The following is a 14,138-nucleotide window of genomic DNA, read 5'->3' as shown; positions in this document are numbered from 1 at the left end:
TTGAATCCCACCCCGGCCTCTGTATATGTGTGTGTGTGAGAGAGAGAGGGTGGGGGGTTAGATTAGATCTCTGTCTCTCTCTCCCACCAACGTCAGCAAGCCACTGTCAGTCAAAATTCATATTAGTGGTCCCCGGGATTTAAAATTATGAGTTTGGTGGTCCCTGAGGTCCAAAAGGTTGGCGACTTCTGGTCTAGACTGTAACTCTCTCTTCTGTCTTGCAGGGTTCTTCTCACAGACCATTACAGATGGCTTGGAAGCAATCAAGCAATCAGTGGTGAGATTTCTACTGGTGTAGCTAACGTTCCCTATGAAGCTGAAGGGCCAATTAAGATGTTCAGAATTCAGAGATTCTTGTGATCCCGATGATGTTTTAGTCTCATTATTGATCACCCACATAATAGTTGCTGATACTGTTATTTTGGGGGATTCTCTCCAGTTATTGGGACTCTGGAATGACACTTGATTTACTTTACTAAGGAACCCTTGGCAAGGAAACAACTGGTAGGCAACTAGAAAACAGATGGTATGCAAGCATGGCTACTGTGTGTTGATGACTTCAGTCTTCTTACATCTTCAGTGAATCATGCAGCATGACTTTTTTGATGACGGCTAATGCTTCTTTGGGGATTTTTTGTTTTCTTTTTATGACTCCTCTTAATTAACTTAGCTGAGCATTTTCATTAATTGATTACTGACAATAATAAAATTACTGACAATAATAAAATTGCTGTTATTAACTTTAAAATTAAAATTAAACTTTAGTTATTGATTGAAATATAGAATTTCAGAAATCAACTCAACTTAGGCTCAACTTGAAAACTATTTTGTGATCAAGCAAGTTCTGATATCCTTCTTTGTTCTGGGAGTACTTTTGATATTTGCACTTAATGATGAACTAGAGACTGATAAAAAAGACTAGAGAAACCAGCTATGTTTAGATAAAGATGTTTTTATAACTGTTGTAGAATTTAAAATTAAAGTTTGATTTTGATTTGGGTTATTTGTTCCTGAAGCATCACTCCCTCTAAAGCTCCATGACCACTAGAGCCTTTAAAAATTTATTTCAAGTTCCTAAAATGGAAAACTTTTATTATGAGAAGTTGAAATAAGTTCACTGAAGCTCCCATTAAAGAATGTGAAGTTCATTTCTTTTAATCTTAAAATTAGACTAATAAAACCGAAAATTCTGTTTGATGGATATAGGATACTTCAAAATACGTTTAATAAGGTTTGCATGCTGTTTTTCAGAAGTTGCAATATTATTTCATATAGTTTCAACTTGTCCTACAATTGCCATATTTGAGGCTGGAATTAAAACAGTTGTTAACATGACCTTAGCTTGGTCGCTGTTAGTTAAGAACATAAATATTTTGCTTGGCTAATGTTCCAACACATGGAATCTATCAAGGCATTAGAACTGTGGCATTTTCTTTCATAGGGACAGGGTAAAAACATTTTTATACAATATCAGAAGGGTGAATCTATACTTGCCTTGCAGCAATGAATTGCTGATATATATATATATATGGTGAGTCAACATTGAAATAGAATTTTTTTTTGCTAGATTGTTTTTTGTTTTGTTTTATTTTGACGGATAGGCAAATAAGAGGATTTTTAAGCCATCTGGTTTTGGAGTTTTTCCTGTCCCTGAGATAGATTTCCAACTCTTGTTTTTCCTTTCCTTTTTCCCAGGGATTTTTTTTTCTTTTTGCACTTTAGGAAATCTGAAATTTTGTTTGTATGTGTGTGTTAATTAGTTTGATGTGGGAAACTCGTTTTCCCCTGCAAGATCATAAAAGATTTACACTTACTGGAAAGCCATCTTCACCTTTTTCACCAGGATCACCCTATTAGAATTAAAAACAAACAAACATCCAATTACTATACAGAGCACCATTGATGTTTACAAAATGCATTTTCCAAATCTAGATTAGCATACATTTGTGCCTTCTCCCCTGCAGAAAAGCTCAACTGTGCAATATATCTGGTTATTATAAACTGTTAAATCTAACAGATTTGCTAAGCATTAAATTCTGAGTGACCAGATTCTGAAATCCTTGGGGCAACATGTTGAGATACTTCAGAGCAGAATTAAATCTCAAGTCACTTTTGAAGCTGAATATAAGGGGGGGAGGGAAACCCTTTTTTACTTTGCAATATAGTAACAGATTTAGACACTTAATTGATATCAGCGTTGTTGGATTTAATCTGCACTATGGATTTTCCAACCTACAATCCACAGCATTTCTTATAACTGGAATGGCTAATCTGGTCTTTTACAATGCTTTCCTTATTTTACAAAGCCCATCTGTCTTAAGAGATGATGGCAGTGAACAAGTTGAAAATGAGCGAATGTTCCAGAGAAATGAATATAGACAGAAAATGGATGGTGCTCACATTGTTCATTTAAACTTTTATTTTATCATTAATCCTCATCATAAGTGGCAGCTTCTAAAAACAATGTAATCAAGAGAAATAAGAAGTGCATATTTACTTTGTCTCCCTTTATGATGGTGGTCCCTTTCTCTCCATAGTATGTTTCTGTTCCTTCAGGACCAGGGGGGCCCATGACACCACGCTCACCCTGCAAATATCCCCAATAAACAAATTGGCAAACGAATCAGCAAAAGTCATTGGAGTTTACTTAGCTTAAAAAAACTTGGGGTAGTACATCATTTTAAAAACTCTGCTCATTTCAAATGTTGTATTGTTTGGCTTTTAAGTTAACCTTCTTTGAGCAAATTAGATATTAAAGATTAAATTATCACTATCCAGTCGCAATCTTTCAAGAGATAACACTGTACACAATAAAAGATAATGCAATCTCCATAAATAATAAATGATTTACTAAAGGTTTTCTGAAATATACTGTATTTGATGCAATCATTGGTTCACATAGAGTTTGTATATCAGCTGTCCCAGATCCCAGAGATGGAGACAGATGTTTCAATATTAGAAACTATATAATGCAGGGGTGTCAAACACAAGGCCTGTGGGATGGATCCGGCCCGTGATGTGGGTCATATCTGGCCCATGGGGCCGTCCTGGAAAATGTAAGGGACCAGTCCGTGTCGCTTCAGCATGGCTTTGGCCTGGTCTACCCAATGCAAAGAGGAAACCTGCCAGCAGTTGGGGAGTGGGGTCAAGCTGGCCACACCCACCCAGTTGGCCATGCCCAATGAGTGGTGTCAAACTGGCCAAGCCTGCCCAGCCATGCCTATCCAGTTCTCCCGCCCCCCCCGCCAAGATAAACCACAACCCTGATGCGGGCCTCAATGAAATTGAGTTTGACACCCCTGATATAATGGATCAAAGCTTTTCTCCAAAAGCAATACAACTAAGTAGTCAAAATGTAATTTCATGAGTATTCTGAATTCCTCAATACATTGGGTTACTACCTTTAACGGATACAAAGGAAAAAAAAACATATTGATACAAAATGTTAATGGAACTTTGGTATTTTAACATCACAGAATCTTAAGACATGCCTCTCATTCCTTCAAAATAGCTGAATCTCCAAAAAAGAAGTTAAAACATCAGCCTCCCAACTCTCACACATACCCCCAGGACACAACATTTAAATCATGTTTACTTCAATTATACATTAATTATGTGCTGCATGAAGAAATCATTCCTGTGGCTTCTCGTCCTTTTGGCTAAGACTCTGTGTGTGTGTGCGTCTGTGTGTTGTATGTGCGTGCGCATGTGTGTGCATGTAGTAGATGCTTTGAATCTTTCTTATATGGTTGCTGGGCATAGCATTTTTAAGAGTATTTTTCTCTGCCCACTTTCTCCATGCTCCATGTTAGCATGCACATCATCAAATCTTCCCTTAGCTTTTCCCCCAAACTAAAGTGATCTGAACATTTTGCCTTTGATGCAGGGAAATTGCTTGAGCTCCTTGATTATTTTGATTCCTCTCTTCTGTTCTTGTTTTGTATATGTATGCATGTGAACTTAGGGGGTTTGGCCTCATTATTCATCTCTTTATGCTTATTTAAACTGAACTCCATTTGTCATTTGGCTGACAAGTTAGTCTGCTTGAACATCTTTTTTGGAGCTGTTCAGAATACTTTTGGTTTTTAACCACCCTGTCTTAACCCCTATGTTGATATAGTTTATGAATACATTAAAAACTTTTAAGTACTTATTCTCAGAGAAAGAATCCTGCCAGAATTTACCCTTGTTTTGCTGTAGCTGGAGAAGCACTACTGTAATAATTTTGTAATTAAAATTGAGATTAGGTTTAAACCCAGTGTTTTAGGATAAAGGTCTCCAACCTTGGCAACTTTAAGACTTGTAGACTTCAACTCCCAGAGCAAAGCTGGCTGAGGAACTCTGGGAGTTGAAATCCACAAGTCTTAAAGTTGCCAAGGTTGGAGACCCCTGTTTTAGGAAGAGTCAGAGCAGCAACTGCCCCTAAAACCCGCTTATCCATCCAATAGTATAAGCTTGACTCCCCCAGCTTATTGAGTTATCTAGTGCAACCTAATTCTAGTTGTAGTAACTCTGTACCCACTCTCTTACTACCATTCAGAGATAACCAAATCTCTACAGCCATGAGGGCAATGCTGCCATCCCTGTTCTTGGTGTGCACATTTCACTGCTCAGTATACACTGTATAAACTTTCATGTGGCTGGCTAACATTCTGCAATAGTGGATTCCATGACAGGTTTCTTCTGAATTTGTGTAGGTTTCTTTCAGTAAGTGAGGCTGGGATTAAACAAGAAGATCCTGGAGCCTGAAGAGAAGCCAGCATGTTGCCCATGCTTATCACTTTCAAAAGAGCATCCTTACCTTATCCCCTTTTGGACCTTGGGAATTCATGCCCATATGACCCTGGTGATACAAACAAGAGGCAGTTGATAAAGTAAACAAAGCACCTTTGATGTAAGTATTGTTTGCGAATATTCTTTGAGGGCACTTTTAAACAAATAAAATAGTTCTGCAGGCTTAACCCAGAGCCCTTTTCCTGCTGACAACAAAGCCAGCAAATGCCTCTGGGAAACCCAAGATGGCAAGAGTTCTCTCCTCTTTTTCTGATGTGTCTGATCCTGGAGGTAAGAGATATCCTCCAGGATCAGTAAGTTTAATATCCTCCTTTCTTTGTGAATGTGCCCAATCCTCTCCTAAAGCTGCCATCACTGTCATCCTTAAACTCCACTACAAACCAACCCTGAATCTTTCATGCTCAGCTTTCATCATTAGATAGACTGGGAGTCTTATTTCCTTTTCAAGGGCAAGCTCAGGTTCAATTTTTTCCTTTTAAAGACCCGGTAATCCCTTGCATCGGGGTGGAGTCGTGGCAATGGAATGGAGCTGAGTGTTTAAATGGTCGGGTGCCTTTCCTGACACTTATGTGGAGCTCACCACAGATATTTTCTCTTTGCGTCCAGAGAGAGAAATATCTGCCAGTACCTAGGATCAAACTCACAGTCTCCTGACTATGAGGTGAGAGTTCCACCACACCGCTCAAGTTCTGGTTCAAATAACTCTTATAAAAATATTATGGCATTCTAGAACAAATACTATTAGAAATACTTCATTGTTGTAATTTTAATTTTCATTATTCAAATTAACTACCATAGAAGAGACAACATCAGATATCTACCCCTACTTTAAAAAGTATATTGTAATTGTTAAATTTGCAGTACTACCAGGAACTGGTGCACCTCCACTAATTTGATGACTCCAAATACCTTTCTTTCGGAAGCTTATGGCATGTGAACTCCCATAGGACCACGCGGTGCTTCAAAGGGGTGCTTTGCTTTGATCAAAACGGCACTTCAAAGCTGCTTTGCCAAGCAAAATGGATGACTATGTGTGCTACTTCACATTGTTTTAGCTGCCTCCTTTACCACGTCCCAAAATTAGTGAGTTACTGACCAGGTTAGAAGAGGCGGTCATAGCAAGACAAATCATTTTTCAGCAAAGGAGTCAATTTTCCTAGAAGTACTCAGTTTCGGATTATACGTGTCTATTCAATTTCTTTTTCCAGCTGTTTTTTAGCATTTATGTATCACAGATTATGGGTAGTGTGCAGAGATGAGTGCAGAAAACAGCAGCAAAGATGGTTAGGGGACTGGAGGCTAAAACATATAAAGAATGATTGTTGGAATTCGGTATGTCTAGTCTAATTAAAAGAAGGACTAGGGGAGACATGATAGCAGTGTTCCGATATCTCAAGGGCTGCCACAAAGAAGAGGGAATCAAGCCATTCTCCAAAGCACCTAGGGCAGAACAAGAAGCAATGGGTGGAAACTAATATAGGAGAGAAGCAACCAAAACTTTCCTGACGGTTAGAACAATTCATTAGTGGCGCAACTCTTCCAAAAGTTATGGGTGCTCCAACACTGGAAGTTTAAGAAGAGATTGGACAACTATTTGTCTGAAATGGTATAGAGTTTCCTGAGCAGAGGGTTAGACTAGAAGACCTCCAAGATCCCTTGCAACTCAGTTATTCTGTAGCGTTATTCAGTTAATTTAGATTGTTGTGTCCATCAGTGTCTAGAAAATATTTAAATAAATACTTGCACTTTGATAATTTTTCCAAATATTTTATACTCAATAAAAGTGCCAAAAAAGCCAGCCTTACCTTCTCACCCGGAGGTCCAGGTGGTCCTGGAAAACCCTGTAAAATTAAATATTTTATTAATTCTTTGAGTGATACTTATTTCAAAAGTTTAGTTTCATTAGTGAATGAACTCTTTACAAGTAGGATTTTCATTTCATGCTGCTTCTTTCAGCTGATCTGAGCATAACACTGTCTCACGACAGCCAGCAATTCTATTCAGGCGAAGAATAATAATGTCAAACGTTTTCATAAAAAGCATGGAAATGTTTAAAACCTGTTTTGTTTTAAAGCCTATTTGTATCATTACTGTTATATATTTCTTCTCTTCTTCAACCTTTATCAAAACAGAAATTGATAGTTGTTAAGCCTGAATTCCCCAACGAGTGTTAAGGAAAACAAACTAAACAGAATGTGTAGCGTAGTCAGATAGGCAGACAGGTAAATGTGTGAGATAAGTTTGTATTTTAGTTAACACGCAGTAAAAAGCAGATACGCTTGTGCTATCAAAAATATAGTTTATTCCATTAGGAATTATAGCATAGTCAAAATAAACGGTCCATTAGTCATGTATCATTTCAGTCAGTCCAGTCGGGAATACTCAATTTGCTAAGTCCGTGTTGATTAGCCAATGTCAGTTCACTTACAATAAATCAGTCCATATTATCTCTTCTCTCCGTTGAGAAATCAACACTCCTTTCTCTCCTCCGTTCCAGTAATGAAAAACGCAGTCATCAATCCATCCAGTAATTAGGGATCATTAAGCCAGAGAGAGAGAGCTGCAATTGACTTGCTTCTTTTATGGTGCTTTTACAACCACACCCTTAATTACATTCTTGTAGTTAAAGTTACACACACTTTAACCAACAAACCATGATAACTTATTTATTATTTTTACCCAAACCAGTTAGGGTAAACAATGTTATCCCTAACAATAGTCACTCATTTTTTAATACCTAGCAGTAGGGACATCATAATCAATTATATACTATTAGTAAAGGACAGAACATTACTTTCTCTAAAGTCTTGGATGCATTCTAGTTCTTGAGACCCAAGGATGTTGGTAACTCTTCAACTGATTACCTTAATATTCCAAACTGTGTTCTTACACTCAGTTCTACAATAACAATTGGTGAGACCTGGGAGATTTTCTTCTTTTTATTGCAGCTAGCCAGAAGTGGAGAAACATTACAGGCTGGTTGCTAACATCTTCTTTGCTTGATTTATTTATTTATTTAGCATGTGGCAAATACATCAACTTATAGTGGTTCAAATGTTAATGTCCAGTCCACCCAGCCATTCAAGGATGTTGAAAAAATCAGACATTGGGCCAGTGTAAGCTCTTGATGGACATTCGGACATAATGTGATGAATATTTTGTTGAGGAGCACCACAATCACACTGAGGGGTAGAGACAAGACCCCACTTCTGGCAGACACCACGTTGAGTACAGATCCTGTTCAGAGTTGACCAATGCTGGCGAGGAAGGTCAAAACCTGGAACCTTTTGGATAGGGTCAGCTAGATAACTGCCTGTATCTGGGCATTCAGCAGCCCATTTGGCTCTCCACTGTGTATTAATGTCAAAGTTGTTAGACAGCTGTCAAGAGAGTGCCAGAGAGGGCTTCCTTGATTTAAGCCTGCCAATTGATAGATGAGGAAGATCAGCATGCACCAGGAAGAAGTGGATTTCTCATAATTTTGTTGTACTCCTTCACTAAAGTTTCCTGCCTTCATAGAGCTGGTGATGCAATGTGGCTCAAGATGGAGAGCCAGCAAGTAGGAGTAGATTTTATGCAACTGCTTATGATCCTCATTGTATCATTTAGTCTAACATTGATCTTGCTAGTGTGGTAGCTATCAAGTCAAACAGGGGCATAGTATTCAGCTGTGGAGTAGACCAACCCTAGTGCTGATATTCTGAGAGTAGAGGCTGAGGCTCCCCATTTTGATCCTCTTAGTTGCTGGAGTGAGTTGTTCCTGGTATTGATTTTAGTGGACATGTTCTCCAGATGTTTCTTATAGAAAGAGAATCCCATCCAAAATTACTCTGAAGTATTTGGGGTGAGGATCATAGAGGAGTAGGTTGTTATTCAGGTAGACCTTTGGGGTGGCATTGGCAAGTTTGTTGTTGAGATGAAAACAGGTGGCCACTGTTTTGCTGACACTGGGTATGAGACTCCAGTCAGCAAAGAATTTTCCCAGGACTTCAGGTCCTCAGAGAGGAGGTAGTCCAATACTTCCAAGTTTTTATCTTGCGATACTAGGGCCAGGTCATCTGCATATTCAAATTTACATCCTCTTGTAGCTGGCATATCTGAGATATAAAGACTGTACAGTGTGGGTGCCAGTACAGAACCTTGTGGAAGGCCATTGTTGAGTCTTCTTAATTGGCTAACATTGTCCCCCATAATGATTATTGCTGAGCTTGTTATTTATGAGGCAATAGAGGATTTTAGAGGGGAATGTGATTCAGTTTGTAAAGCACATCCTTCTTCCACATGGTATCGTATGCTGCAGTAAGGTTGATGAACGCAGCTGTGGTTTTTAAGCGTCACTGGAAACCAGCCTCAATATGTCCTGTTAGGCTCAGCATCTGATCAATACAACTGCAGTTATGACAAAAGGCGGCTTGTTCCATGGGCAGAAATATATCTATTGTGGGCCCAATTTTGTTTATGATAAGTTTCTCCCGAAATTTATAACAAGAACTCAGAAAGACAATGGGGTAGTAGCTTTCTACTCTGTCTTGTGGTTTGCCAGATTTTAGAAGTGATATTACTTTGGCTTTTTGGAATTCCGATGGGAGATGTCCGCTAGAAAGTATATTTGAAAAGAATTTGCCAAGCCAATTCTTTGTTAGTCTCCCAGAATGAATTAGAAATTCAGGGTGGATGCCATCAAAACCTGGTGCTTTGCCGGACTTCAGGCTGTTGATGGCTGCGTTGATTTCATCCACAGAGAAAGGGTGGGTGAATTCAGTGTATGACGGAGCTGAACAGTTGAAAGGCTGAGAGCATTTTCTTGATGGTACTTGAGTGCTCTTTCACCCTTGGGGCTTTAAAGAAGGAGACAACTCAGGAGGCTACTTGGTCGGCAGTTACACTGGGTGTTTGTCAAGCAAGTTGTCTTGCAGCTCCCAATTTCCTTAGTAGGCCCCAGGCTTTCCTGCTGGTTTTGCTTAAATTTAATGAGGTTGTGAGTTGTTCCCATGTCTTGCGACAAGCTGCATCCAGGCTGTGATCATTGGCAATCTCTGGGTCATCACTCTTGTAGAAAAGTCTGGTAGAGGTCTTCAGTCTCTTTGTTCCATCAGGAATATAATCTTTTCTGAATCTTCGAGGGATGTATCTTTTAGCTGAAGCAAGTACAGCCCTCCTTGCAAACCTATGGTAATGTTGACTTGTTGGTGGGATCCATTGTATGATACTGTCAAGACTTTTGGCAAATTCTGGCCATTTGGCTTTATGAAAATTCCATTTGGGTCTAGGTGTGGAGAGAATTAGGGGAATCCAAATTTCACGCAAAAACAAGATGATGTTGACTATGAGGAAATTTGTCCAGAACGTTCCTAGTTATTGGAAGTGGCTGCATCTTTGGGCCTTCTGAGACAAAACACAAATCTGGATTAGTTTTGCATTTCCAGGCAGCAGATTGGAAAGTGCCTTTGTCTTTGGCATCAAAAATCAAATGGACTTTATTTGCAACAGCCTTTCTTTGCTTGAGAAGGTACTTGAGTGAAACATTTTTAGTTGATGACTTTTTAAAATTCATTTCAATGCCGTTTAAAGCCAGATTGGGTGTAGAAACTGCCATGGTTGTCCTTTCTTGCTTTGGTAAGAGTGAGATAGCAGGGTACAACCTAAATAATTCCCTTGGATTTCTCAATGGCTTTAGCACTCTACACCATAATATCTTTAAAGAGTTGATAGCACCAGAGGTACTGCTTGTTCTGTTTCTGTGTGGATGGCTATTTCATGGAGTAGAGATGCATTATAATTGCATCATTAAGTTCTTTAGAACTCTTTTTTTTTCTCCAAAAAGATTTCATATTAGTTTTTACACATTTTATGTGTTCTTCTACAACTGAACACAGGGGGTTGATATTGTTCTTCCAATTTCTGTAAAATAAGTTCCTTGGGCATTTTCCCAAACTGGGGGGGAAAAAAAAGAGTCTCATGTGGGTTTTGTTTGTTTTGTTCTTGAGGACACATATTTGGTTAGTGAACTCTAAGCAAATTCTGATCAAAGCTATGAAGTTCCAGGAAACATAGGATTGCAGTTTATATGTTTTTCTCCTCTACTTTTAATGTTTACTTCCCAAGAGAAAGACAAAAATGTCTAGCATTAGGAGTCGTGAAATACAAACTGCCTTGCCTATTTTTTCCATATAGCATTGATTTATTTTAGGAACCAGTTGTTTGTTTTGTATATTTCTTTCATAAATTTGGCAAGAATGAATCTAGTGCCAATCTGCAGGGTGATTTTAATTCAGTGGTTCTCAGTATGGTCCATATCCCCTCTCCAGGGTACAATGCCATATTTTTTGGGAGCCATAGTCTTTATATCATGTACTAGTCATTTATATTGTATCATATAGCCAGCAAAAATCATTGAGAGTCAGGAGGCTTATAGGTTTACTATATTATTATCACAGTTGGTTCCACAGGTGTTTAGACTGGATTTGGAATTTTTATCCATCAAGTCCTTCCCAAGCACCAGGGAAAGGCAGATGTTGTTCCTTGATGGTGTTAAAAGTATCATCACAAGATGTAAACTGTTTCAAGTAAAACTGCCTTTTGCAATTGACTGATCATGATTTTGTCAATGATATTTATTGAGGGGTCCTTGGTGCTCTCTGAGTTTGTTTGTTTTCTTGCAGACATTTTATTACCCTTAACTAGGTAACATCATAAATGCTAGTAAGTAGTGTTGTTGGCTGTCAGTTTATATTTTGGTGTCTTGCCTATCTGGGTGGATGGGGGCGATGTTAGAGATTCTTTGTTTGGGCTGTTTACTGATGGCTCTTGGCAGTTTCTTGATTGGGGTATTGCTTACTTGATTATTGTCTGACATTGACCTTGGAATTAATCTATGCTGATCTGTGTGTTGATTACTGGTGGAGAGGTGCTGGAGTATTTTTCCCTTTGGGACTGGTTGATTATCTCTTTTGCATAGTTTATATATGTTGTTAATGTTTATGTATCTATTAATGGGTTGATTTGTCAGAGTGCCAGGCTTCTAGAAATTCCCTGGCATTTTGGGACTTGGCCTGGTCTAGGATTGTCACATTTTCCCAATTGAAACTATGGTTAAATCTATACGTTGTGAAATTAAACAATTCTCATCATATCTTCTGACTGCCAGCTGGTATTCATGGATGCATTCTGCCAGTCTTCTGTCTGTTTGTCCTAAATAGTGGTGGTTGCAGTCCTTGCGTTTGTTAGAGTTTGCAGCAATCCAACTAGCACACAAGTAAATAAATCAGCAGGATTAATTTATAGTAGAAACTTATTTATATACAATAATATAAAACATGATGCATGTATACAATATTCATGCAGCTCTTGCAATGTGGTAGCAAGTACAAGAACAAGAAGCAGAAACCATCAGAACCACCAGAACTACCAGAGTCACAGAAGCTCTATATTTATATAGACCAGTTACCCTAAGCCATGCCCAGTCTCCAAGCCATCTGGCATGGCACACAACAGGTGCTGTTTCTTAGTCACCAAACAGTTCCTATTGGCTGACTTGTTGTTATGGCTATCTCAACACCACATTGTATGTTGTAGATGACTTGTTTTTTCTTCTGGGGTTGCTGGGTCTTTTGGTTTGCTTAGGATGTTTTGAAGGGCTTTAGTTGGCTTCTGTGCTATGCTGGTTCTATGTGGTTGTAGAAGTCTATTTGTGGTTTCTGAGATATTCTTGATGCATGGCATTCTTTATCATTCTTATTCGGTTTAGAATGATCAGGTCATCAGAAGAAAAATACAGCCCATGAATCATAGCACTGATTTAAAATAAAGACTTCGCAGGACCAGAAATTATCTCTCAGTCTTGTAAACTGTTAGAAGCTGTGTGGTATAAAAGAGTTGTCTTCTTGTTTCCAGTCATTGATATCTATAGCTCCATTACTCCCACTTGCAAAGAACTTGAAAATCTTGGACTTTTCTCACTATTGATGTTTTGGACTCCTGTGAATATTTTCTTTTATTATTCCTTTCTGACTTGATGTATTGGGTCATGTTGCTTTCCCGCCTCAGTAATTTTTGATACTTTACAAAACAGTAGCTTACTTTTATAAATTTTACTTCTGGCTTTGACCAAATGCAACAGCCCCACTCTGTACTCCTCTTACCTCATAATGGCTATCCTGGAGAAGTTGAGAAGCTATCACACGAAGCCAGTTTTGTGTTTGCTGCCTTATGGCATTTCCCATAGCAGGACTTATAGCTGCATTTTCAAATGCAGACACAAACCTCTGCCAATATCATCCTGGGCTTCTTCTCTCTTCAGCTCTTTCTTGCTGTATAGTGAGTAAGTTAGCTGTCTATCACCCTGGTTTGTCTTTTTTCATGTAATCCAGGTGCTCTGTTTCAAACTGGGACAATCACCAGCATAGAAGTAGGGGGATTTTTGAGAGACTATCTGTTGGTTCTTGTACCTATTTGCTCTTCCCTTGCTTATTTTCCACAAATACTGCATTATCTTCTATGGGAGCAATTCAGGCTATTAAAGTAATTATTCATTGTATCCATCCCAGAGATGTGATTGTCTAAGAGCACAGCCTCACTAGCAGCAATTCAAAGATGATCTAAAGCGGCTGAGTCTGCCTTTACCTGCAAAATTTAATAATTTCTGAGGAGTGGAAATTGGGATATTGGCAGTGCAGCCGCAGTGGCTTTCCCTTTGTCTCCTCTCTCTTTGCTACCATGTTGTTTCATAATTAGGGATTTCTTACATTTCTTTAGATAACATATTGAATAATAATCAAATATTGGCTTGAATTGCACTATATATTATAATATAGGATGTAATTTGCAACATACAAACCGTATGAAGACCTGCACATCATGTAGAACATCATACTTGCAATACTGATACACAGTAGGTCTATGCAGTATTTCAGAAATAATTTTGAATGGAGGCCTTGGAATATGCAGGAGTCCAAACATAGTACAAGTCTGCATCAAAATTGTGGCTGCTCTGAAAAATTAGAGACAGAGGCTCTGCCTGTACTTCCTGAACATCAAAGCATCTTTTTCACACTCACATCTAAAGTACCATGCATCCATAGCACTTGAATAGAAACCTTACCTATTATAATAAGATCTAATGTTGTGGGGAGAGAGAGAAAAAGACCTAACATGACATAAGACACAATAACAGAAAGAATAAATGAAAGAAGTTTCTTCAAAAGGAGCAAGTAAGGATGAAAAATATAATATTGTAAACTTTTCAATACTGGGATCAGAGTTTGTTGGAATGAAGACTGATGGAAAAAATAAGATATTGGAAAGGAACATGAATAACTTTGACCCACCCTTCCATTTGCCACTAA

The 14,138-nt window shown here is 38.5% G+C and overlaps 1 protein-coding gene across 1 annotated transcript in view; it reads right to left on the bottom strand.

Annotated features, from left to right (window-relative positions):
* COL4A1 (collagen type IV alpha 1 chain) overlaps positions 1 to 14,138 on the bottom strand; it is a 117,365-nt gene that overhangs the window by 91,313 nt on the left and 11,914 nt on the right. The window contains exons 10-13 of the mRNA XM_087953225.1: positions 6,600 to 6,635; positions 4,802 to 4,843; positions 2,498 to 2,587; positions 1,815 to 1,850 (exon numbers count right to left, since the gene is read on the bottom strand). Coding sequence (XP_087809351.1) covers positions 1,815 to 1,850; positions 2,498 to 2,587; positions 4,802 to 4,843; positions 6,600 to 6,635 — 204 coding nt within the window. The remainder of the gene's footprint in view (positions 1 to 1,814; positions 1,851 to 2,497; positions 2,588 to 4,801; positions 4,844 to 6,599; positions 6,636 to 14,138) is intronic.

This window comes from Notechis scutatus, chromosome 1, assembly GCF_049901735.1.
Source record: "Notechis scutatus isolate UNSWTSFEM ecotype Mainland chromosome 1, rNotScu1.2, whole genome shotgun sequence".
Classification (NCBI taxonomy): Eukaryota; Metazoa; Chordata; class Lepidosauria; order Squamata; family Elapidae; genus Notechis; species Notechis scutatus.
The sequence above is the reverse complement of the archived record's forward strand: the minus strand, read 5'-3'. Positions and strand labels throughout refer to the sequence as shown.